Raw genomic sequence first — 26203 nt, 5'->3', positions numbered from 1 at the left:
CTTCAACAATCTCAGCTCGCTTCGCGTCATGATGTCCGACATGCGTATTTATCGCTACATCATGCATTTTCACGCTGGATCTAAGCAAATACCATTATCCAGCGCAATCATGACGAAATTTTAACAATTAGATTATTTTGCGAAATCTTAGGAAATACTATTACCTCAAAGTGTGCATCGTATATTATTGGCAACTGGCAGCATTTTTCGTTTTTATATCTGAAGATTATTTGCAAAAGCATTACTATCTTTATTTTATTAATAACAAAAACGTAGCAAAATTTGATTGCTGTTTTTTAGCTAAATCTGAGACAATTATCTGATATAATTCTAACGAGAAGAATGAGAGTTGAAGAACATATATCGCACAATGTTGAATGACGTAGAACAATATGGATGAGATAGAAACTAAAATATGAACAAGTTTTGTAGATTTATTAGTAATTCATTAGTTTTGTGGAATTTTAACACACTATTGAATTAATTTATTCGATAAAGTATCAATTTGAATTCGTACGATAATGCGCAATATTCGCAGTCGATGTAATCTGTATCTATAATCTTCCGATTATTATCAACCCTGTGCTATTGGCCTGCTTCTTATGCGGGAAAATGATGCACGGTAGATCTCTTGGAGTTGCATGCTGTTAGAAAACGCACGAGAAATTAGCCTGAATTGTAAGCGCCGATGAAATCTGGCACGGATCGTTAACTGGCGCATCATCCATTCGTGCCGTATATTACGCGATGTGTTACGAAATTTTTTTGTCCATCGTAACCTCGTCGTTCTCGTGGCTATCTTAGATATTTATATTCGAGAAAACCACTTTCGAATTACTTGTGTATGTGGAAGATACGTCTACAATTAACAGTCTAATAACTAGTAGTAGTTTATTTCAGTTTTTTCTTTTTTCTATTCATTACTACGGTGATTATTAGATTTGTATTAAATAAAATTAAAAAATGGAAAAGATATAAAAGAGCATTTAATATAAAAGAGTTTTTATAAACACGATACAGACTCTCGTATTTATCAAAATAATTGAAGAACTAAAAAGAAACAATAGTAGCATAGTTTTCTCATTACTAAATGAGAAATTATGAAAGATAGTGTATTAGATTTTAGAATCATGTATATGAGGTATTATTTTACAAATCGAACCTAATATGAGGTAACATTTTTAATTTACTACAAATTTTTTTACACGTTTCTTATATAAAATAAACCGACACATATTTTGGCAATGCTTTCGAAAATACGGAAAGTTAAAGTTTTAAAAAAACTCGCCGATTATGCACTTCTTAAAATCGTGATAACTCTATTATTCATCCTACAGAATCCAAATTTGCTTATTTTAAATACGAAAGAATTAAATATAAAATTGAATATAAAATCAAAATTAAATACTAATCGGGTACTCGAAACTAAAAAATAAAAATATAATGTATGGACAATGAGAGCTTTACACAGCGCGGGAATTAGTGCGCAACTTATATAATAATCATAAAATCTTCACATATATATTAGAAACAATAACTTTCAATACAGACTTAATTCGTACTACGTTTCGATTTACTTCAAACCATCTTCAGCAAATTCGTAGGTAATAGATGTGTCAGCAGAACCGTTGGATAAAGTTGAAATTATGCTCTATGTGAGACTCCCTGGTAGGGAATGGTTCTTTTTCTGCCTCTCCGCTGTTTAGCCAAGTGACTAACTGCAGAGTATATAAAATAGGTATAATTATTTTTACCAATGTATTATAATTCAATGTTTGCTTATTTTACTTACCCTCATTCTCCATAGATCACAACTCAGTTGCTCAAAACACAAGTCAAATTATAAAAGGTACGATTAACGAGCCGCATATTTTTGTTCTTAATTAGAGTATAAAATGAACAATATACAATATATAATCATCAACATGTGTTATCGAGATAGAAGTTAGAGGAGCAATGACCGTCAAAAGTATAATCTAAACGCCACGTCCGTAGAAATATACATAACTATTGATATCAATGTAATAAACAAACTTTAAGGCGAGTACATAATGTCACTGTTTGAATTTCTCTAAAATGCTCACATAAGAATAATGCAAAAACTCTGTGTCTGATTGCAAATTCAAACTATTTGATTGCAATCAAATATGCAGCATTTCTGAAATATGCCTTCTACTCAATTGTCTTTCTCTATCTAATATTTTTAAGTTCTCCCATTCAAGTTCATGGCTGTGTTCCAATCTATGCTGTGTGATCACAATTTCACAGGAAGTTTTTTTGATGTCACTTCTGTGTTCTTTTACTCTTGTTTTTAATAAACGTCCTGTTTGTCCAACATAGGTTGCATCACAATCTCGACATTCTATTTTATAAACAACATTTTTGTTGGAACTTGAAGGGAGTCTGGCCTTATGGTCTTTTATCTTAATTAGATTCCATCTAATTTATTGAGACTACGGTAACAAAGAATCGCATTCATATCCCTTGCTATGAAATTGCAGGCAAATAAGGAACCGTGAACCAACTCTTTTTCGCATTTTCATCCTCCATATCCACTATTACACTGTTTTGATGTGTCTTGATGAATAAAAGATTTAATTCTTGAATCAATAACGCTGAAAATGAATTCAAAAGGATAATCATTTTCCACGAAAGTAGTAAGTATAAATTCTATGTTTTTTGAGTGATACTTAGGATGCGAACAACAAAAGAACCCTATCTAACATAACGATAATAACTCCCTTCTTTTGTGTTATCGGATGGAGGGAGTGAAAATTTATGAACCAACCGGAAAACGTCGGTTTGTGAAACCAATCAAATTCTTAATTTGGAGAGGCAGAAAATGGGCCACTCCCTACCAGACAGTAGAGAGATACTTATCCTCGGTCTCACATAAAGCATAATTTTAACTTTATCCAACGGTTCTGCCGACACATCTATTATCTACAAATTTATTGAAGATGGTTTGAAGTAAACCGCAACGTAATTAAGTCTGTATTGAAAGTTATTGTTTCTAATATATTATGTGAAAATTTTATGGCTATTATATAAATTGCGCATCAATTCCCGCGCTGTGTAAAGCTCTCATTGTCCGTACATTATATTTTTGTTTTTTAATATAAAAGAATTATCTATATTTACGTATTCATTATTACTAAAATTGTTGTTAAATTATGATTATTATAAACAATTAAAATATTTAAAGACATTTTACTGCCACCAAAATAAAGATTTAAAAAAAATACCATAGTATTCTTCGTTAAATTTTCTATAAAAGTCATATTTTTTTAGAATGGTCATTTGATATTATCTGCGTGGAAGAAAATAATTTCCGCGACGTGACAGGCGGGCGCTGGTCGTTGAATCCGCTTCGTCGTCATCGTATTATACCCGTCAGTAAGTGTGCGAGAGATTAAAGAAATTTAAAAAGCAAATAATCAACTTTTATTTATTATAATTCGGTACAATAATGATTATAATAAAATTGTTATTATAATTGATATTATTTCGATAATAATATATAATAATAACAATGATATCAATGTGAATAATATAAAATAAAGAAAACAAATGATTACGATCATAATACGACCACAGATTAAATGAACCGAAAATAAGGAAAGAAATGTGTGTTGATGTTACTTTAAAGACGTGAATAACTATAAATTCAAAATCAGCAAATAATGTAAATTATTTATTAAACATGTCATTATTTTATTACGTATTACATTTTATATTCACTGTTTCATAATATTTATATTTGTACTAATTTCGTGCAATAAAAAATATTTTGCTTGCAATTTATTTTTGCTTACTGGTATTATATCTGTATGATATAAAAGCTGTACAATTTGTACTTACGAAATAGAAGCCCATAGATTAGTAGTTTGAGCGAAAAAACAATGTGGAATTTTTTAAAATTGAACTTATGTTAGATGTCTGATTAAAACGTTATTATATTGTTATATGAAAATTTACGTGTATGTATGCGTAAGATATTTATGAAGTACTTGTAGTAATATATAGTGATGTGTTAATGACACATAAATCGTCTGTAAATCGATGATGACGATGGCGAAGAAAAAAAGAAGTAGAATTCTCTTTGGATTCAATCATTGATCCGTCTTGGCGACAAGCCACCCGATGAAAGACAGGATGCGACTGGAACCGGACGTAACGAGTCTGGCATACGTAAACAGTTCTAGAAACGAAGGAAACATCTCGGTTATTATCATTGTCGTGCCGCAATGACTTATGCCTTATTAGCATCAAAATAATATTGTTTAATATGGCGCACTTTCCAAGTCAACTATTAAAACAATCATTGTAACAGGTACCCAGATAGCAACGTACCTGTCTTATTGCTGGCATGTTGCTTACTAACAATAAGCATGTATTGCTACCAGAATTGCAGCAACTGAGTCCTCATTTGTTGGTAGCCTTCACGATATGATAACTTTGAGTAGCAATTTGCCAGCAGTTTGCCGACAACTTTAAAATCGTCATAATCAAAATTCGTACTATTGCCATTGTGTTGCCATAATAATATACAGCATCATACAATGCTGTCATATTACCGATAATACAAGATAATATTGATGCAGCTTGTTGTTAAACTGTTGGCAATACATATACAAATTTAAATTAAAAATAAATCTATGGCAAGTTGCCAGCATCATAAGCAATAACGGATTTATGCGATTATGGTGAGACTATCTGTTTGCTTTGCTATCTGGGTAGCCATTAAACTATTATTATATTTATTTATTATATTCTATTATTATATATATATATTTATTATTATATTTTATTATTATATATATTTTAGTCCATAAAGACGAAGTTTGCGCTTTTTGCAACAATCTAGGATTTTTCATAATGTAATTTTAATCGTGCATTTGCAATGTTCGGTTATCTATTAGAGTATAAAAAACATGGACTTTAATATACATACGTTTATAAAGAAAGCTTTATTTTTTCATAGAACTACCTCTGAAATAAATAGTTGTTAGAAAAGATGTAGCGAATTAAAATTTTTCTGATCTGAAGGAATATCGTAGATAGAAATAAGATCATTATGTAATCGCATGGAGGATATTCATATTAATATGTAATTATGATAGTAAATATAACAGTAAATATAAATTTTACAAAACAATGAAAGTCAATATTGATCGATGTTTTTCTGTATTATGACAAAACGCTACATACATCTATGTACTATTATAAACGGCGTTTACGGAGTTCATAAACTCAGCTGGGACATTATCTGACTCGAACAACATCTCTCTCTCTCTCTCTCTCTCTCTCGCGCTGAGTACTTATATACATGCTGCATTGCGGAATTAAAACACATTTTCCATACACATTCCACAGAAATAACTATCATTTAAGAAACTGGTTCATGCTGAAATTCATATTGTTGGCACGTGTGTGCGTGCTTACATTTTTACTTAGTTGAGTCTTCAATTTCAATTGACCGCGTAAATCGGCAAATAGAGATTCACCGTGCAATCATTTGCAATTATCGCAAACGCGTCATCATCCGGTGTCTTCCACCTGACTCAGCTTGGAAATTGAAAAATCAGTAATCCGTTATCGTTTTCCTTTTTTGCTTGCTCTTCATCCTCTCCCCGCCCCCCCTCTCTTTCTCTCTCTCTCTCTCGATCATATTTTGCATTAAACAATTTATAATAGTACAATAACAGCTAGAGACGATTAAAGGAATCTGCCAGTAGCAATGGTTACACCAGTCACAAAATATTGATCGTTATTGGCAGAAGATCGTTTGCTTCTCACATACATATTACATGGCGATGTCCGTACATATCGTCAGGTATTGAAACAATAGACCATACCTCGTCCTCCTCTGATTCAACCGCCATTCAGTTTCCTCCTTCACGCCTCGCATCCTGCAAGAGAGATGGTTCCTGACCGATCCTCTCTCTGTCAGTGCACGCTTTACCTTCGTGCATGGCACTTTGTTTGAATTTTGTGTCGTATTCCGCTCAACGCTTCGTTTTATATAAACAAACAATTTCATAAACTACTTACTCTCTAATTTTTATAAACTAAATAATAATTCTTAAATTATTTTTCTAACATAAATTATTAACTTTGCATGTTATATATTACAACAACGCTTTAATTTCTCCAATATGTTACAAATAGAATATTTAATACAAACAAGGGGTCTAACTTTTTTTTTAAAATCGCTTATTCCAATCTTTGTAAAAGAATAAATAAATGTGATTATAAGAAACTTTAAACTGCAGTGCGTGTCACACTTTTGTGCAAACAAGCAGAATTTCAGTCGTTCGATTATCAGGGGTTGATGTGGAGAGATTGTTACTCACGATGAATGCGGAGGAAGCTAAAGTGGGTTGCTTTCAAATGGTGTTAGTGTTGCTACTCGGAATAAACTATGTCATCGTCGCCATGAGTCACGCGCTGCCGGTTTTTCATAATTATACGCCAAAATTTTATTGTCAGGTAAGATAGAGAATAAAAGGAGCTCAAAAAGAATTAAAAATTTTTATTTATTTTTTTTATATCTGTAATATAAGTCAAAGCTATTATTTTAATTCAGAGAAATATACACATAGGACGACATAGGTCAATCAAAAAGAAATCGGAAGAAGTCTATAAAGGAGGGAGTGTAAAAATGGCCAAAATTGACCCTGAATAGACATCTTTAAAACTTATGTAGTTGTCATTTTGAAAGATCGTCCATTCATGGAAAAATGCTTATTTATTCAGGAAAGCTTGGAAAAAGCTTCAAAAAATAATAAAATAGATTGTTTAAACGCTCTGCAAAAAACTCATTTTGTTTCTAAACGATGATTTTAAAATTAATGGTGCGTTTACATTTAATTAACACAAGTTGGATCATGAAATACTATAAGAATACACTATCAGGAAGAGCTACATATATACATATATATATATATATACACACACACACACACACACACACACACACACACATACACAGGGTGTCCGGAATTTAAATGTTTAAACTTCGAGAGCGTGTAAAGGATCGATAAACTATAAGAAAAAAAGTCCTATAGAGATATATGCTCGTTTTTACTTCGTTTTAGAGAAAATCGCGAAAAAGATAAAACGTAGTTTTCATTTTTGTACCTTTTTATTACTTGTTTACGTTGTACTTATTCACTTGCTTAATGTAGATATTATTCAAAATGTTGACTTCTTGCAGCAATGTAAACATTACATCTAGTACGGATAGCTCGTGTTGCAGCCAAACACTGATCTGACAATATGTAGTGCACTGCAGTCTCGATTTGATATTCAGTATATATAAGTTAAAATTATATATAAATTAAAATTAAAATTAAATTAAATTAAAAATTATATATATATATATATATATTTGTAGATCTTCCTGGTAGTGTATTATTATAGTATTTCATGATTCAACTTGTGTTAAATGTAAACACACTATTAATTTTGAAATTTATCATCGTTTAGAAACAAAATCAGTTTTTTTGCAGTTTCAATGACTTATTTTATTATTTTTGCAAGGTTTCCCGAACTTTCCTGGATAAATAAGCATTTTTTTATATCCTAATATGAAATAACTCATGCTCCTATGTTATAGTGAAAATCGTTGTTAAAGTATAAATATTATTGTACAATAATAAAAAAGACAACCGGAATGAACGTCGAGTGCCTATATCTGCGATGTTTGATTTCAACTACCTGTAAACAAGTTCTGGGTATAATCTATCGCATGTTCATTTTTCGCGCACGCTGGCTGTGTTTGTTTGTATTTTAGAAACATTAAACAAAGTTTTTTAATTGCAATACTGATATCCTTTGCGTTTTACTATCGATTTCTCGGGGCATCTCATATTAAGAGCATAATTTTTTGACTTTGCGATTTGCTCACTTTTTACATTTCTTTAATTTAAAAAAAATGGAATTTGAATTAAATTTTATGTAACGTTATCTTAAAGCTTATTAAATTTCCTTCAAAATAACTTGTTATTTTTTTAAATTCTGCCTATAGACTTCTAGCATTTACCCAAAATGAACTCAGTATCTCATAATAGGGGCCTTTCCTCTATATGTATAATATGTATATGTGTAAGTACGTTTAATGCAAGTTGGACATTATAAATTTAAAAAAATTATAGATCAAAAGATTATTTAAAAAATTACACGTTTATGTTTTAGCGCCATTTAAATTTGACCTTAGGAACTTATAAAATCACTTAATATATTGTGTAGTAAAAATTTTTAATTCTATCTATTTAGAATTTATTTTTTGTTCTTGTGATTATTATAATCAATTTAAGAAATAGTTTCTTATTCTTTAGAATACAACAATTTGATATCATAAATAAATTTTTTTGTATATATCCTAGATGAAAGATTCAACGCATAAAAGCTATGGTTGTCAACTTATGGAAAATTCGTCGATGTTTGCCAATTTAACTTTTGTATCGCCAGAAGTGTCAGCGTTTACGTCCTGTTCTGGCGAATATCACTTCGAGACGGAGTTTATGGAGAACAGCGTAGTTACTGAATGGGGTTTAGTATGCGAGAAACGATATCTATCTTTTCTTGGACCGACTGTTTACTATATAGGAGTGCTGTTGGGTGCATGGATCACCGGATTTTTAATGGATCGTATTGGTAGACTTCCAGTCCAAGCGATATGTCTTTATGTGCAAGGCACAATGGCGGTCGCACTCTATATTGTGCAGGTAAAAACTTCTTGTCACGATATTAAAAATAGCAGCCGATAAATTGAGAATTTAATCATTATATTTTTCGCAATGGAACAAAATTACGATTGATAATTCTTCATCAATTTGTTTCATTCATGAATTATTTCACTATTCGAGATATTGTGGATTTGATACTCGAGCGAAAAAAAGGAACATTTAATAAATTAGTTATTTGTTCTAATTAGGGATGCACCGGATTATAAAATTACCGGATACCGAATATCGGATATCTGAAAAGAATGTGACACCAGATATTTGATATCCGATAGAGTAATTATTCGACCGTATACCGGATATCTAGTACAAATTCCTCAAGATTCTAAAAAAAGGAAAGCACACACAGTGGGAAAAATAGCGTTGATAATTTTTATTAAGTTTGTTCTTTTTCTATCTCAAGTTCTGAACTAGTGTACACTAATGTAATAAGTTAAAATGAGACAGATATAGTTTATTTCACTCTAACTTAATGCACTAATTCAGCACTAGGTCAGACTTTTTTGAAAACCAACAGATCTTATATCTCCTCAATGTGAAAAGAAAAAGGAGAAAGATGAACTGTAAAAGAAACTCAACTGAAAAGAATAGAATTCTACATGAATAAAATTTTCAATATAAAATTTCAGTCGGATATATTGTCGATACAGTCGGATGTAGTATATAGTCGGATATAATATTCAGTCGGATACTAGTGATGTCCGGCTATCCGACCGGATAATATCGGATATTTTCCGGACATTTTCCGTATATCTGGTGTATTCTTAGTTGTAATGTATAAGAACTAAAACTATATAGAAATGTTAAAGAAGAGTAAAATTTGCAACTTTAGAGTTATCCTGCGTTTCTGGTGTTACGAAGTCTTCAAGGAGTATTCGTTCAAGGCTTGCAGAATTCCACATATATTCTCTCCCTGGAACTCTTTCCAGCGCGATCTCGCACTCTCGTCGCATTGATTATGCAGATTTCCTGGTCGATGGGTCTCGTACTACTCGCAGTACTCAGCTACGTGATTCCTGATTGGCGAATTTTACAATTGGCTGTTTCCGTACCCACTGCGATCACTGTGCTGTATATTTGGTAAGGAAAAGAAAAGGGAAGGGAGAGGAAAGAAACAACCAACAATTAACACAAAAATATTAAATCTTTAAGATACTTTAAAATTGTCCAAAATTTTAAAATCTTTCAAATGTTATATTTATGTGATTTGTGATACATTAAATAAATATATAAAAAAAATATATAAAATCTCTCCTCACATTACATAGTATGTAACAGGATTATACCGGAATCGCCGAGATGGCTGCTGGCTAAAGAAAAATCAACAGAAGCTGATATGGCGCTTGAAAGAATCGCAATATATAACAGCTGTTGCATTGGATTACGAACGAAGAATAATCTTATGCATGAAGCATGCGTGGAAAGTAACCCAATGCCGATAAAACCGAAGAGAAAGTCGCGTGTCATCAGTGACGAATTTGAGGAAACAAAAGCTGATGAAAATCAGCGAGAAGAAATTACGAATTTATTAAACAAATCGGAACTAACTGAACAAAAAATTATAGGTATAAATAATGAACATATTGTATATATTAAAAATTTTATTATATTTTTCATACATTAATATGTATAAATATGTATAAACATACATAAATATTCATAAACATCAATTTTAATACTTTGACTACGATTAAAAGTTCAAAAATTTCATACATTAACTTGATTTTAGTTAAATGACTAAATTCTTGTTTGGATATCCAGCTAAGTACAACAGACGATAATGAAGTTCTTAATTTTAGACAACAGCCTAACGATGATTCACGGACAGCATTTGCCTATTGTTTTACAACGTATCAATTTGATTCCGATGACTTTATTGTTACACTGAAGATGACCTAATCCTATGGTCGAAACGTCTGTAATTGGTGATTGACATATATAGATATTATTTTTTATTACACACGTATACAACTGTCGGTTTTCATTGGCTTTACACTCCTTTATTGATTTAATTATACATAAGTATTTTTTTTACATTTCTTAATTTTTTCTAAAATAAATAGTATAAAAATTACTCTTTTAATTATTTTTAATGTTTTCACACATTACTATTATTATTTCTATTACACTAAAAAGTAATTTTACAAGAGAAAGAAGGATGTATGAACATGTATGGATATATTTCACATAAATTATGTATGTTTATGAATATTTATATATGTTTATACATATTTATACATATTCATGCATGAAAAATTTTTTACCGGCGATATATATATATATATATATACATACATATATAGGGCATTCCACGCCAAATTAACGGCCTTTGTCACCGATTCCTGCCACGCACGCATGCACACAATTAAGGAACAAAATTTTATAATTACATTATGTACATCAAACAATTATATTATAAATTAAAATAACAAGAAAGTAATGAAAATGTATAACAAGTAAGAAAATATAGACTTTCAACATCCACCACTGTAATCGAGACCTAAGTTTTCCTTTCTATTTCAATTACGTATATTACACGCATGTAGAAAAACCCAAAAAGTAAAAGAAATTACGAAAAAATATGTCATTTAAACCCATTTTCGCAGCCGCTTATAGCGGACTTTGAATTCATTTTTCTAACGAATATCAAATTTTCAAAGAATGACACTCATTTTAGTTAATAGGAAGTAGAATACTATAACTTCTAACCGTTACTTTTTCTAAACTAATTAGATATCTGTAACTTCCCTTATGGGACTAAAAAAATTCATAGTATTATTTCTCAAAAAATAGTACGTTTATTGTAAAAATATCGGCGAATTTTTTTATAAACATTAAAAATGCTGATTTTGACGAAAATCGACTTTGTTTACTTCAATCAGATTTTTCGAGTAGAAATAAAAACTTGAAGCTTTTTCATATTTTTTTCCTAATAGAGAATTTCAAAATAAACAATTTGATGTGGTTATTTTTTGTTTTTCAATAATTTAAACAGAAGTTATGTCCAACTAAACGTTTACGAAATAAAATAAATTGAAAATATAAAAAAATTCATATCTAGAAAATTAATGAAGATAAAAATATTAAAAAAATAACTGAATATATATTTTAATATAAGGAATATATTTAAAAATCAGTAAAAAAATTGGCATTGGTCGGTGACGAAGGCGATTTGGCGTGGAATGTCTCATACATGTATACCGGGTGTCTTAGACCACCCATACACTCCTTTTATCTCGAAACAGAGCATTTTAGAAAAAAACGTTTCAGGCAAAAGTTATAGGGTTCTAAATGATCTATTTAGTGATCTGATCAGTCTGACCTTGGGTGGGTCTCACCAAGGTCAGAGCAATGTCACTTTGAATTTTTTAAGTGGAACCCCTTATTTTTCATTGCATATTTTTGTAGTACACCTCGAGAGCTTTCCAAAACACTACAATAAAATAATTTTTCATGAAGTACTTTTCGAGTTATAAGGTTTGAAAGTTACAGTATCGCCGGCATTAGCATTACGCAATTTTCATTTTTATATAAAAATGAATTTTCAGTACAAAAATGAAAATAAGAGAAACAATCACCAATGTTTTTTACTCACCCATTATATAAAATCGAATATTTAATACTAAAAAATTTATTTTAGGAAAAACTTTGGAAGCCAATTCGATCGACTTGGAAAACAAATTTTCCAACGTAGAATTATGCCAAGAGACGCCAAGTTCAGCGGAAAATTTTAACAAGCGGCATTTGCCTTTGAATTTAAAGTGCGATCAAGAGTCAAAGATGACTACACTATCGAAATGCGAAAAAAAAATTTCTTCGAAAGACACAGAGGAAGTAATGTTGTGTAAAATAAAGAAAGAAAAAACAAGCAAAAATGAAGAGAAAACGGGAAGTAACGTCACAAAACAAACTGCAAACAAGATAAACTCAACATTAAAAAATGCAATTGGATCATCGATATTAAGAAAATACAGTGCTATAATGATTTGTCAATGGTAAAATGTTTTAAAAAATTATTTCTTTCTTTTGCATTTTTGTTTATTTTTATTTTTTAAGTAAAATAATGTAAAATTTTTAATATTTTTTAAATTATGACTTTATGATCTTTAATTTAAGGTGGACGTCTACAATAGTGTGCAACATACTTGATGATCTGACACCGAGTTTTCCGATTAACAGGCACATCACGTTCGCCCTGAGTGCAGCTCTCGAAATGGCGACGAATACATTTGTATATTTTATATTATCTAGATACGGTAGACGACTGCCAATATGCACATATCAAACTTTCAATGGCATTGTCTGCATTTTAATTGCGGCTTTCTTTATTTTAACTGCTGCCATTGCACCGTGGATCGGTACATAATATGAAAGAGATATAACTTTTTCTATTGTAGCACATTTACAGTCATAATATTTTAGTAAATTTTATTAAATTTTAGAGCATGGTAGATGTTTCTGTTTTATGTGTATGACATATGATGTTTTTTAATGTTTTTATTTCAGATATCGCAAAGATGATAATGTTACTATTTGGCAAAGTGACTGTCATGAGTACCCTTTCTATCGTCTACTTGTATACTGTTGAAATATTTCCAACAGTGATACGAGGTCGCTGCTTAGGTTTATGTGTGATGTCCGCAAAAATCGGCAGCCTAAGCATACTGCATTTATTTTTATTAGTACGTATTCATTTTTCTTGTTTAAGAAATTTTCTATTTATATCTGCAGTTACTTTAAATTGCAATATTTTTCAATTTATACTACTCTTCGACGAATCAAGAATTGACAAAATAAACTAATCAAGAGTTATACAGTCATTAGAAATGCAAATAACTTTTTTTTAATAGAGACATGTATCACTTCCGATACCGTTACTAATTATTGGAATGTTATGCCTCGTCTCCGGTGTATTGGTTTTAATTTTACCAGAGACACTGAACAAAATTTTACCTGATCAAGTGATGGATATGAAGAATATAATCGACGAGAATAATTGCAAAAGTGATGATATCGATACAGAAAATGACATAAAGGAAGAGGATTTGACAGAAAGACAAATTTTAAGGCAGAAACTCTTTTCAGAGAATTGGGTAGATGCTGGCAATGGAATTTTGGTGAATTTTATGGAAAATAAAAATACCGAATAATTTATAAAATAAAACAACTTTGTACTAAAATGATCGTATTTAATGGATATCTTTAATCCACTTTAGTCTTATGAAATCCTCACACAAACTATTCACTGATAAAACAATGTTTAATAAAGCGCTTCTAAGAAACAATTGTTGAGCCAATCATTCACACAAAACAAAAATTCCTATGAATTTCTCTGGGCTATGTTCAGATTTCTACCCAAGTGCCAATCAGATATCACTTCATCCTTGTTGTTTATCGAAAGTTAAACAAGGATGACATGATACCCGGAGAGCATCCAGATGGGAATCCAAACATTCCTTCATATTTAATAAATGCCAGTCCGAGAAATCGATTTAAACTGATTCGATATGCAACTGATCATTTAAAGAATATATTTTCACACCACATACAGAGATGTAATACTATCATTAGGCATATTTCCATATACGCACACATAACAATTGTAATGTAGCAAAACTGATTAGGAAAAAAATAAACTGAAGCAAACATTCTTTTAATGATTTCTTTAATAAATAATTTACTCATATTTATACATGAAAGGAACATGATTCAATGTAAAAATGTGAGAAAGTTGTGAATTATTTATCACAGTCAAGCAACAACCTATTAATTAATCCCTATAGAAGCACTATTTATATTGGAAAAAACATTAAATGTAGAGAATAAATATATGGGATAAATATAAAATTACAACTTCAGGGAACTTTAGGTTGAACGATACCATTGTTTTGAGAATTAGTATGTTGCGTTTGTTCAGCAGCTGTTTGTAGAAGTCTTGTTCGACGTCTAGTGTAATGCTGCCATAACAGAATCTGCTGATCATCAATAAATTTTGTACATTGAGAATTCACAACTTCTCTTCTAAAGTGCTCATACTGTAATAAATCCAGGAAATACAAGCACATAGGATACTTTAAATACTTTGCATATTCCGGTTCTTTCCAGTACAATAGATATTTAAGGTAATTAATAAATGTTGCGTCTTTGAAATACCCACGTTGTGCCAAAACTAGAAATACATTTATCAGAAATAAAATAAATTTTTCTTTTAAAATTAAAGAATGCAAGGATCATTCTTACTTACAATTTAAGTAATTTGGATTGGCAAGACATTGTACAAACTCTAATTCAACCTGAAATCGTACTCGCTGCTGATCATCCGTCTCCGGAGCCCCTAAAATATAAAATTTTACATCAATATAAATTTATATAAAATATAAATTTCGAAATAATCAAGAGAAAAAGTTATCAATTAATTTTGTAGTGATGTAACTAACGTGATACGTACTTAAAATTAGTTATTATATAACTTATCAAGTTAAAGATAGGTTAAAATAAAAAAATGTAACATCAAGTGATTTTTAAATATTTGTCTAAGTTAACATATTGGCCTAGTTTACACCCAACAACTTGATCTATACCCTGACCTTTACCTCACCTAAGACAGGCTCTCGAACAGAGCGTTTACCCCAATATAGACCTATAATATAAAATCTACTTCTACGTACACAGCTTATTGCACATTACAAAACATGAAATAAAGCCATCTATTAGTTTCTTAATACACTTTATGCCTTTAGGCCGTCTGCCTGTGTTTACATATGTTAAAGCTAGGTAAGTCGTGCAGCCTAAGAGAGGTCAGGGATCTTGGAAAAAGATCCCTCATCTAAGCAAGGTTATAACTATTTACACCGTCGCGACCTGTCATGTTTAGATTAGATTTAGAGTATAGGTGGCAGCCTAAATGTAGAGAGTGTAAACTAGGCCATTAAAAACTACAACTATATAATTTAAAAAAGATAGGTTAGAATAGAAGTGCTAAAGAAAACTAGAATATACCGTTCATTCCAATGAAAGATGGTTTTCTGCCTTTCATGAGCCCTGGCGGATCATCCAGTCGGTTCATAGTACATCAACTTCTGTTGAATATTTGACCCCTTTTGTTAGTACGCGTATCAAATTGGTGCGGATTAAATATTCGATACGTCCTTATTTACACTGACCTGTCTCAAAATGAATCTGATTAGGTGACATGATGGCTATGTTCCAAAATTGACTGCTTGTACTGGAAATCTATAGTGCATGTAACATAAACTGTCGCATCTGGAGTAGTAGCAGTAAATTTGGGACACAGCCGATGTTTTCATTGCTTTTAGATAAAACCTTTTTATCTAACTTTGGTAATTATTTAGATTTAGATACCTCACCTCCAATTTTGATGAAATTAGGCTCATTCAACGCGTTTTCATTCAAAACGAAAGAATCGGACAAACGTAGCGGCTGATCCCGCGAATCAAGATATTAAGCGTTCTGCGTTAATGACTCTTGAGGTTAGGAAATATGTTACACAGACATAGCGCCACCACACGCAAAATAGCATGAGCTGCATAAAGGTGCCTTTTCATGCGCAGCACGCTGCGGCAGCAAAAATGTCACGTGATACCAATTTTTCATGATTGCTTCCGCTGCATTTGCGCATGAAAAGGAATAACGACAATAGCATATGTATTAAAGTTTAACCTATATGGCAACTGTTAGTGCAGTTACAATTTGGACAATTACCATTTCAGGTAATTATTTAAATTTAGAATATCCTTATCACTTTAAATTTTAATAAAAATGTTCTCATTGTATGTACTCATTATAAATGTACTCAATTTTCACATTTTTTGCAAATATTGCAGACTTCCTCGGCTTCGAATTCTTTGCTGCTCGTTGTTCGTTCGATTGAACTTCAATGAGATGCGGCAAAATACAGAATTTTCATAAACGTCAGTTTCCATGAACGTCAAAATAACCGAGAAGGTAACGCACAGTATGCATTCGTTTATGCAGCGGTTAGCGCAGTGAGTATCATTTAATCTTTATTCAACACTCGGTGAACAACAAGGATAAAGTAATACTTCTGCGCTAACCGCTGACAAACGAATGCATGCACAATGTCAAAACTGGAGTGTAAAGTATTAACTGGAAAAGGTCATGTCACAATACATTGGGATTAGTTTTCTTTGCTGCATGCCGCCATTGTATGGATGTCGATTCAACATCAACTTGATGAGTCATTTTTCATTAGGGTAAGAACGTTTACGATCACTTATATGAGAATAAATTAAGACTCTTAACGTAACATTATATAATTTAAAACTCTATCTCATACTTTATTAAAATAATAAAATAAAATAACAGTACAACATTTTTATCCACATAATCAATAATAAAATATTGCTACTAAACTTTAGGATTAAATTATTTTAATTACTGTAGAAGAATACAAATATGTATAATGTATATATAATAAAACCTGATAATAAAACCAAATAAATGAGAAGTTGTAAGACTAATATAATTAAATTTGTGACTTGTATGCTATTATGATATGCATATATCTAGTATATGCTTAATCTAATTTAATCAATAAGTTGTTACTATAACTACATATGTATCATATTTAACATATTCACGGCTGGCATTTATAATATGGAATCGTGGAGCACTCCACATTCAAAATTTAGCTTAATGGAAATACACACCATGTTAACATCAATGTTAACGTATTGTTAACGTATTGTTAACACCAGACCTGAATATATTTAACGTATGTGAAACAGATTTATTTATTTTTATTTTCGGAAACGCGCGCGCGCGCGCGCGGTGTTGTTATTCTAAAAATAAAACTAAATACATCGCGATGTGTTGTTGCAAAAGATCTGATTATTAATTCAATCAGTCAATCTCGAGCTTCTTGAAACTTCCTTCAACGCCAAATAAATCCGTTGCTGTCTTTGCTTTACCCGGTCGTAGTGATTCATTGACGCGATGATTAGATTCATCCTCTTGGAACCAAGCAATATAATCTTCTAATTTTTTCATTTGCTTACTATGTAGCTCCTGTACAGGACCAGCTTGACCACCTGCTTCATTCGGAAGAACTTCTAGCGGTACGAATTTCTCCAGAGTGTCGCTCGTAGTATGCATATGAAACTACAATTTGCAGAAACATAGTTTATTGCTTTCTGCATTAAATTACGTTCTGCTTTAAGCAATTTTTTTCAAGAATTAAATAAATAATATATATGAGGTATTCTCCGTCAAATCGTCTACTTTTGTCAATTTCAATTTTTAAGATAAAATTTTTTAAAACGGCTCAAAATTTTCGTTGAAATATCTACTTTTTTTAAACCTTTTAAAAAAATTTTATCTCAAAAATTGAAATAAGCAGGGGGATGGCCGATTTGACAGAGAATGCTCCATATGTGTATTATAGACATTGCCGAAAAGTAAAATATGATGGTTATTTCTTATGTCTGTTTCTGTTAATGTAGATTAACTTTAATTTTGGTTTAACTTTTTTTTTATCTTTTCCTAATTCTAAGATTTAGAAAAGAATAAGCAATTTATATATCATAGAAAGGAATTTGATTTTTTCACTTTCTCATTTTTAATACATAATATTGAAGAATAATTGAATATATCATACCATATCCAACAGCTGTTTTTTCATGAAAGGTCTCATCATATTCAAAATGACATCTACTACTGGTGAAGCATTCATGAAATGCATGCCTTTTAATCTGACAGGCAATCCTTCTTGCAAATAATAGAGGAATTTCTTTAGGCCCATAGGGCTTAAACGGCCAACGTGTCCGAAAGAAATGTTTTTCATATCGATTAATAATATATGGCCATTGCAAGTGCCTTCCGTATAGAGCCATTGATCGAGTACCATATTAAATAATTTCAATACATCGTTGTAAACAAAATGCGATGGTTCATTATCTAGGAGTCTTCCATAAAGTATTTTATAGCCTTCGTTAGTAGTGCCTTCCAAAATTTGGTCTGTTCTGTCGATAATAAAATCATTTCTATTTTGTACACGAAATTTCTTTACGTGAAATATTGCTGCATCCTTTGTCACAAGGGATGTAACGAAAGTAACGAATTAAGAAACGATAAAAGAAAAAAATCATAAACATACTTACACCGTTTCACATGCCTTTTTGAGCTCTTTGTTGTTAACAGGATCTCGATTGGAGAAAAACTCAGGTACGTGAGTCCTGACTGTGAAAAAGGTGTCGATAGTAGTTTTCGTCGGTTCGAGTCGATAATAATTACTATGCAAAAACAATGCTAATTCGCTGTCTGATATTTTGGGCAGATGAGGTTGCTTTTCGCACCATTCTCTCAATATTTGTATATCTGACTCTTTTAATTCGGGATTCTTCTTCAGTTCTTCCTCGAACGACATTACCTTTATTGAAGTCATTATTCACTTTAAATTTAAACTCCTATGGAAGTAAAAAGATCTTAACATTAATAATTTTAATAAAATTCATCAACTACATTATATCGTAGCAAAGCTAAAAGTATCACGTTGAATGTAATAAAAAAATTATTTGAGTGATTAATATTGGATCAACAAATAAGTTCATTCGGTTTTGTTAGCTTAAAATTGTATATACAATATTTTCATTAAAAATAATTGAAATTTAAATTGAAAAAAGGAGTTTAAAGCTTGAAATCTTTATTTTCAGAAGATTTTTATAATTTTTGAGTTTATGTGGATTTTACATACAATATATAAAAAACTACAGCTAAAAAAGAAGGAAATTTTTCTTCTCACTTTGTAGATCTGTCACGTGCCAAAAAAATTTGCGAAAATTTTCGACTATCAATCGTGTAATTTTCCCTACAAATTTGTTTTTTTTTTAATGTTTCTACGATTTTTTTATTTCTGCGTTATTCGTAGGTTAAATAAAAAACCATTCTGACTTTAAATGCTTATAAGTCCGTTAAAAATCATTATATCGCAATTAAAAAACAAATTTTTAAAGATGATTCTTTGCTCTATCAAATGGTAAAATTGTTAATTTTTTAAAAAATAGAATATATAAAACTATTTCAGTCCACCTTAAAAAATCAAATGAATTTATTTACCAACTCAATATTTTATAAGCTTAGTATTAATAAACTTAGTTTGCATAAAAACAATTATCAGATAATGATTATATTAAATATGACAATTAATTTATACAATTAAGTATGACAATTAATAAATTATATTATATGTATATTGTAAACGTGCGCTACATCACATTGTAGCACAGACTACATATGCATTTTAATGAATTCCATTTACCTTGGATATATGTGGTTACCTATGTGGAAAGATTCTGCTCAGTAAATCAGTTTGATGTCTTGAAAAATACTGAGTGAGATCTGCAGTCATATATAATATACTTCTTAAGTTACACCGACAGCGAAGCGGCAATGTAGTGTATTGCGTGACAACTGAGTACGTTTTAACGCATGTAACGTCTCATTTTCGTGATGAATAGGAAATGTACGCTGAAATTATATTTTATAGACACAATACACAGTTTTCGTAATTAGCAAAAATGAGACATGCAATCTGGCACGAATGTATAGTGTATGTATAGTGTATATGAATTTATTACGAGCATTTCTAGACGTTACGCGTAATAAAAATTAAAAAACAAATAAATAAATAAATAAAATATCTAACGCACAGCTGATATAAAATAAACAAATTGCAAGGAAGTTGTTTATTATTATAATCTCAATTACTATGCCAATGTAAATCAGAATTAATAATTTTTTATTACATATATTCATAGTTAATTGTCAAATACTTATATAGAAATTATCTACATTTACTGAACATTAAGAAATGAATTAAAATAATATATTACATATAAAAACAGAGTTCTTGAAATACTGATTTTATATACACAAACAAACATATTATACAAATCTACATTTAGTGATTATCTAACTCTATTAAATATAGATACGTGACTGTACGTATTTTTAAAAGCATTTATACAAAAGAGAACTCATATTTTCACAAATCTGTTAAACTTGTTAGAGTGACTATAAGAAAAAAGAATGTGAAAATAGTATTTATCATTGGCGTGCAGAAAATTACGTTACGCTAATAAACAGTAAGATATATTGAAAAAAAGAGTCTCGTTATAGCTACCAAATGTTAGGTAAAATAATTTCAACCAAATATTCAGGTAATATAAATAAACATAATTTTACCTTTATAAAAATATTTAGTATTACCAAACGATATTACTAACAATAACAGTTACTAAATATTCATAAAGATAAAATTATGTTTGGTTGTATTATCTGAACATTTGGTTGAAATTATTTCACTTTAAATTCACTGGCTATAACTAGACTCTTTTTAGTATTAAGATAAACTTAAGAAAAAGGCATTGTTAATTCGTGATATATTTAGAAATTAGTCGATACGACTTATAACTGCAACTAAGCGCATTTATTGTTTTTAACAAATAACACAGGTCTGCATGGTTTTGTTGATTGGGATTTAACAATGTTTTTACGTAATTTTTTACGCTGAATCCGGCTGCAGAATTGCTTTATCACGTCAAGATTTCGAGATATTTGAACCTAAAACTGCCAAAAAAGCCATTTTCAACCATATTTAAAATTAAATTAAAAATTAAGAAAATTTTTTTGTCAAATCCATCAACGGTATTATTTACTACTATTTTCTGGCAGTTTTAAGTTAAGATATCTCGAAATCTTGGTGTGATAGAGCTATTCTGCAGCCGGATTCGGATTCAGCGCAAAAAATTACGTAAGAAAACATTAAATCCCAATCAACTTCCAGCACTTCCAATTTTGCAAGCCTGTGTAATTATAGATCGTAAAGAATAGTTTACATTGCAAATACATTAATTATATTTAGCAATAGATAACGATTAAGAAATATTTGTTATTATACTACGCAATATGTGCACACTGATGTGCTTACAACTATCATTTATATAATATACATGACTGTTTCTTGAGAACTTATGCTTTTAAATATTTAATATATGCTATACAGTGTTACGTCCAAGCCCCAGGATCCTTCATTTCAAGGACGTTTTCGGGGTGAAGAGGGGGCTACAGAAGAACGTAATTGAAACCGTTCATGGGGCTTATCGCTTTGTGGCGCGTGCCACAAGTCGAAAACACTCGGAATCTCAGGTACGAGTCGACACAGATAAAGTTGCGCTATTACATCGGCTGAGATAGTACGACCATTGGTCCTTTACTTTAGATCGGGGAATTTAATTCCTTTGATTAGGAATCGAACCCGTGCAGAAATGAAAGAAATAAAGTCGAGGGTAGCCAAGTAAATCTATTCTTAGTTCATAATATTAACTACAATAGTTTATTATTATTAAACTTATAGAGCATATACTAATGAAGCGAACAAAAACAGAGAATGGACTGTGCGATCCGTGTGTCAAAATGGTCGATAGGGATGAGAGAGAGGGACCGTGGCAGACGGTCATTTCTATCTCTTTCCATTCAATGGTGTAATGGGAGAGAGAATGAGAGGGAGATTGGCCGTCTCCCACGGACCTCTCTCTCATTATTGTCGACCACATTTGATACATTATTTAGATACGGATCGCGCAGTCCATTCTCTGTCTTTGGGAACGAGCATCGCCTATGTTTTACATAGTGAACTGGCGAGCTGACAAGTAAGACAAAGAAGGAGACATTTGGCAATAATCTCTCTCTCTCTCTCTCTCTCTCTCTCTCTCTCTCTCTCTCTCCCCCTCAATTTGTAATTGGCTCGTCAGGCTCCACCCCTGTTCGATGACAGCTGATGACAGTAACAAAAAAACGATCCCTGCACGTGCGACGTCATAAAATCTTACAAAATGCCAGTCTTTTGTTTGATTCGCACGTGTAAAGCGACAAACGATAATAAATTATATCGGGACATATCATTTCACAGGTAAATTAACAAAAAGTATAAACAATTATTTACTTTAAGGAGATGCTGGAGTGACGGTCGGAACTTAATCAAGGTCAATAAAATCGATTTTGTACCGTCCGCTTACGCCCTCTGGAGGCTCAGGCTCTCATTGTTTTCATGCGCTGTGAGTGCTGTGAGCACTTACGTTTCCAGCTGTTTCCAGCCATGCGCCATTTCCAGTCGCTCGGTTTGCTCACATGTATGAGCTTTAAACAGAACGCAGTCTGAAATATGTTACACGTGACAAAAAGAGATACAAGTTTCTTATTCTCAGATCTCACGCAGATATATTTACACGAAATATTAGAATTTTATGAGTATTATAATGTGTGTCTGTATGTATATACTTCTATATATATATAAATAATGAATATAAGTATACATATATACTTATATTCATTATTTATATATATAGAAGTATATACATACAGACACACATATTAATATAGAGACATGTGAGTGAGAATATTAGAATTATATTTTATGTGCATTATTATGTACACACATTACAAAACATAAAATATATTTCTAATTTATATCCACTATGTCTGTTTAGATATGTATTGGAATTTTATGTGCATTTTATATTTCCAATACATCTAAACAGACATAGTGGATATGAATTAGAAATACATTTTGTGTTTTGTAATGTGTATACATAATAATGTGTTGTTGTTGTTGTGTACATAAAATATAATTCTAATATTCACTCACATATCTCTATATCCCCTAATAGCACAAATATCGTACGCGAATGATTCTATACTTAACTATTATCATACGTACCGTTGCACACATACCGATAACGTTCGTATAACAACCTGTGTAATTTATCATTTGTCATTTATATATTCTTAAGCTCATACTTAAATCTCCAATTTTCTTAAACTTTTCACGTCTGCTGGAGTATCGAATATTAGTCCAAGAAACCGAAGACTGGCAAAAAAAAAACGGAGAACTGGCAACCGTGTTTGTGATTTAAAATCCTTTCATTTTCCGTCGTCTCGATAGAGCGAGACACAAAAAAAAAAACAAAAAAATAGAAGCTCCAATTATAATTCGTGAGGCTCCGCGCGGACATGCCGAGCTGGGCTCGTCGAGCGAAACAGCAAGTTTGTCCTTTAAAGTCTGTCCTTGTCTCTATGGTCGCTTGTTTATAGCGATCGAAAATACTTTCTCGGCGATCTCGCTTGGCGTGTATCAGGGGGGAAAGAGACATTCTAGATAACACATAATTTTTATTGAATTGTAGTAATTAAGTAATTATATACCTTTCTCATTAACGTATAATAGCAAAAATAATTTCAAACCGTGATAGTTGAAGAGATATAGTTTACGGTTTTCGGTGCGCTTTATGTACCATGTTCGTAGAAATGATCCGTAAGAATTTAACGTGGTCTCGAGCGTTAGGTGCGGGATTAGTATGCCGAAGATCGTGCGCTCGATCCTGCTTTTTCCTTTTTTCATAATTTCTTTTTTTTAAGAAATAACGTTGTCAATAAACATATTACTCCAAATATATTTTTAGATAATTACATTATACGTGTACTTTTAAGTTTTAATTCAACAACTGTTGGAAGAATCTGGAGACACGGTAGTGTCTCGGCGCTGACACATGGCACGAGATATTGCCATGCTCCTTCACGCGGGCCTTCGAGTTGCGTACCGAATCACTTCAATAGCCAAGTAAAAAATTCCTTCTATATTGTACGACATATAAGGACTTTTAAATTTGTAAACTATAAGATTATATTGACATTATCCTTATAATTTTATTAATTATCTCACTTTCACGACTTTCCGCGCACTTTATGTACCGCGTTCGCAGATGTGATCCGTAAGAACTTAGCGTGGTCTCAGGCATTATGTACGAGATCAGTATACTGAAGCAGCCTACGCTCGACCCTACTTTTTCCTTTTTTCATAATTTAAAAAAAAATAAGTTATTAATAAATATATTACTCCAAATATATTTTTATAAAATTATAATGTTAAATAAAAGTTTAAAAAATATTTCTTCCAAATATCATTTCAAATGAATAATTGATGTAAAATGAACGTTCAATTAACGTTAAATAAACATTAAAAAAATATTTCTTTTATTGTTATTTGAAATAAAAAATTAATGTAAAACAAACATTTATTTAACATTAAATAAATGTTTAAAAAACATTTTTTTGAAACATTTCAAACGAAAAATTAGTGTAAAATTAACATTTAATAAACGTTAAATAAAAATCATATAACACAGGAGCTACGAGCCAATGTAATATATTTGTAACAATAATCAATAATAATAACCAATGATTATGTATTAAAACGCATGTTAATGTTAGAATGTAATAAATTTAAAAATTGTAATATCTGGCTCAAATTATTAAATTATAACATATAAACAATAGTTACGAAACGAAATAATATATTAGTCACAATGTTAAAAAATTATAAACAAGACAACGACGTTTCGACCTATCACAAGATCATCTTCAAATTGTTAAAATAAAATTGAAAAATATACCGACTTATTTTATTACATTAATATCTAAAGAAATTAATTTCTGTTAAATAAACGTTAAAAAAATTTTATTTTGGAAATGAATCGTAAAACGTAAAATTAATTACAAATAAACATTTTAAAAACGTTAAATAAATGTTAAATAAATGTCATTTTGAAAACAAATCGTGAAATGTGAAATTAATGAATAATAAACATTTAAAAAACGTTTAAAAAAAATTTTCCCCCATTGGGTAAATGTAATTGCACAGCTCAACAATTACTGCAATTTTGTATTTACTTCAATTACAATTACAATGTAATTATAATTACAGTGTAATTGCAATCAAAGCAACTATAATCGTAATTAATTACATTTATTATTCAATTATGCCCAACTCTGATAAAGAATAAATTAATTTAATATAAGAAATACAAATAAACTCTCGAGAATGTCTGTTTATAAATAAATTAATTTAACAAAACAATATCTTATATATTATATTATATATTAGAAATAGAAATTTATTTTTAAGAAGCTATATAATTGCGACTAAAGTTTAACCTTTTGATTAGTTTTTTTTCAATATTTTTACGTGACCGATAATCAACAAATAGGGATATGGATTTTATCACGGTCTAATTGTTTTTTATAAAATTTCTTTTTTAATATAATGAAACAAGAATTGTTGATTGATTAATTTACATCATTATTTTTACACCACTCAATTCAGCATTTAAAAAAACGTAAAGATACGTAAAGGTTTAAATTTTTTCTGAAAATTATTAGTGGTTGATTTTTGCGTTAATGTCCACTCTTAATTAAGAAATAAAAATGAAGGAATGAATAAGCATATAACAAATCATAACCTTTTATTTAAGTTAATTACTTAACAATAATTTATGGGATTTATTGAAATAAGTTCTCGGACTTTTATTTATACAAATTTTATTTTGCGAAGTAATATGATTATTAAGATAATTCGATAA

At 30.5% G+C, this 26203-nt stretch overlaps 3 protein-coding genes across 3 annotated transcripts; 1 reads left to right on the top strand and 2 right to left on the bottom strand.

Annotated features, from left to right (window-relative positions):
• Positions 1-6190: 6190 nt before the first annotated feature.
• Positions 6191-14413, top strand: LOC108758795 (solute carrier family 22 member 3). Its single transcript, XM_018503921.1, has 8 exons — positions 6191-6492; positions 8391-8732; positions 9583-9830; positions 10029-10315; positions 12391-12745; positions 12867-13108; positions 13257-13432; positions 13601-14413. Exons 1-8 carry the CDS (start codon positions 6358-6360, stop codon positions 13898-13900), a joined length of 2085 nt encoding a protein of 694 aa, XP_018359423.1. The 5' UTR covers positions 6191-6357; the 3' UTR covers positions 13901-14413.
• A 73-nt stretch (positions 14414-14486) lies between these two features.
• Positions 14487-16268, bottom strand: MED31 (mediator complex subunit 31). Its single transcript, XM_018503929.1, has 4 exons — positions 16118-16268; positions 15750-15913; positions 14995-15084; positions 14487-14919 (listed from the first exon to the last, which is right to left on the bottom strand). The coding sequence occupies exons 2-4, from the start codon at positions 15814-15816 to the stop codon at positions 14606-14608; spliced, it is 471 nt and encodes a 156-aa protein (XP_018359431.1). The 5' UTR covers positions 15817-15913; positions 16118-16268; the 3' UTR covers positions 14487-14605.
• Positions 16269-17491: 1223 nt separating this feature from the next.
• Positions 17492-20168, bottom strand: LOC108758715 (alpha-tocopherol transfer protein-like). Its single transcript, XM_018503792.1, has 4 exons — positions 20047-20168; positions 18890-19195; positions 18388-18751; positions 17492-17891 (listed from the first exon to the last, which is right to left on the bottom strand). Exons 2-4 carry the CDS (start codon positions 19171-19173, stop codon positions 17634-17636), a joined length of 906 nt encoding a protein of 301 aa, XP_018359294.1. The 5' UTR covers positions 19174-19195; positions 20047-20168; the 3' UTR covers positions 17492-17633.
• Positions 20169-26203: the final 6035 nt, after the last annotated feature.

The sequence above is a fragment of the Trachymyrmex cornetzi genome, unplaced genomic scaffold, assembly GCF_001594075.2.
Source record: "Trachymyrmex cornetzi isolate Tcor2-1 unplaced genomic scaffold, Tcor1.1 scaffold16, whole genome shotgun sequence".
NCBI classification, from domain to species: Eukaryota; Metazoa; Arthropoda; class Insecta; order Hymenoptera; family Formicidae; genus Trachymyrmex; species Trachymyrmex cornetzi.
The sequence above is the reverse complement of the archived record's forward strand: the minus strand, read 5'-3'. Positions and strand labels throughout refer to the sequence as shown.

Coding starts and splice junctions, on each gene's coding strand:
- LOC108758795 (XM_018503921.1), top strand. CDS start 6,358: ATGAATGCGGAGGAAGCTAAAGTGGGTTGCTTTCAAATGGTGTTAGTG. Junction 6,493..8,390: donor CGCCAAAATTTTATTGTCAG/GTAAGATAGAGA, acceptor TATATATCCTAG/ATGAAAGATTCAACGCATAA. Junction 12,746..12,866: donor GCTATAATGATTTGTCAATG/GTAAAATGTTTT, acceptor CTTTAATTTAAG/GTGGACGTCTACAATAGTGT.
- LOC108758715 (XM_018503792.1), bottom strand. CDS start 19,173: ATGACTTCAATAAAGGTAATGTCGTTCGAGGAAGAACTGAAGAAGAAT. Junction 18,752..18,889: donor AAAAAGGCATGTGAAACGGT/GTAAGTATGTTT, acceptor TATTATCGACAG/AACAGACCAAATTTTGGAAG. Junction 17,892..18,387: donor AAAAACAGCTGTTGGATATG/GTATGATATATT, acceptor TGCAAATTGTAG/TTTCATATGCATACTACGAG.
- MED31 (XM_018503929.1), bottom strand. CDS start 15,816: ATGAACCGACTGGATGATCCGCCAGGGCTCATGAAAGGCAGAAAACCA. Junction 15,085..15,749: donor ATCTTTCATTGGAATGAACG/GTATATTCTAGT, acceptor TTTATATTTTAG/GGGCTCCGGAGACGGATGAT. Junction 14,920..14,994: donor CAATCCAAATTACTTAAATT/GTAAGTAAGAAT, acceptor ATGTATTTCTAG/TTTTGGCACAACGTGGGTAT.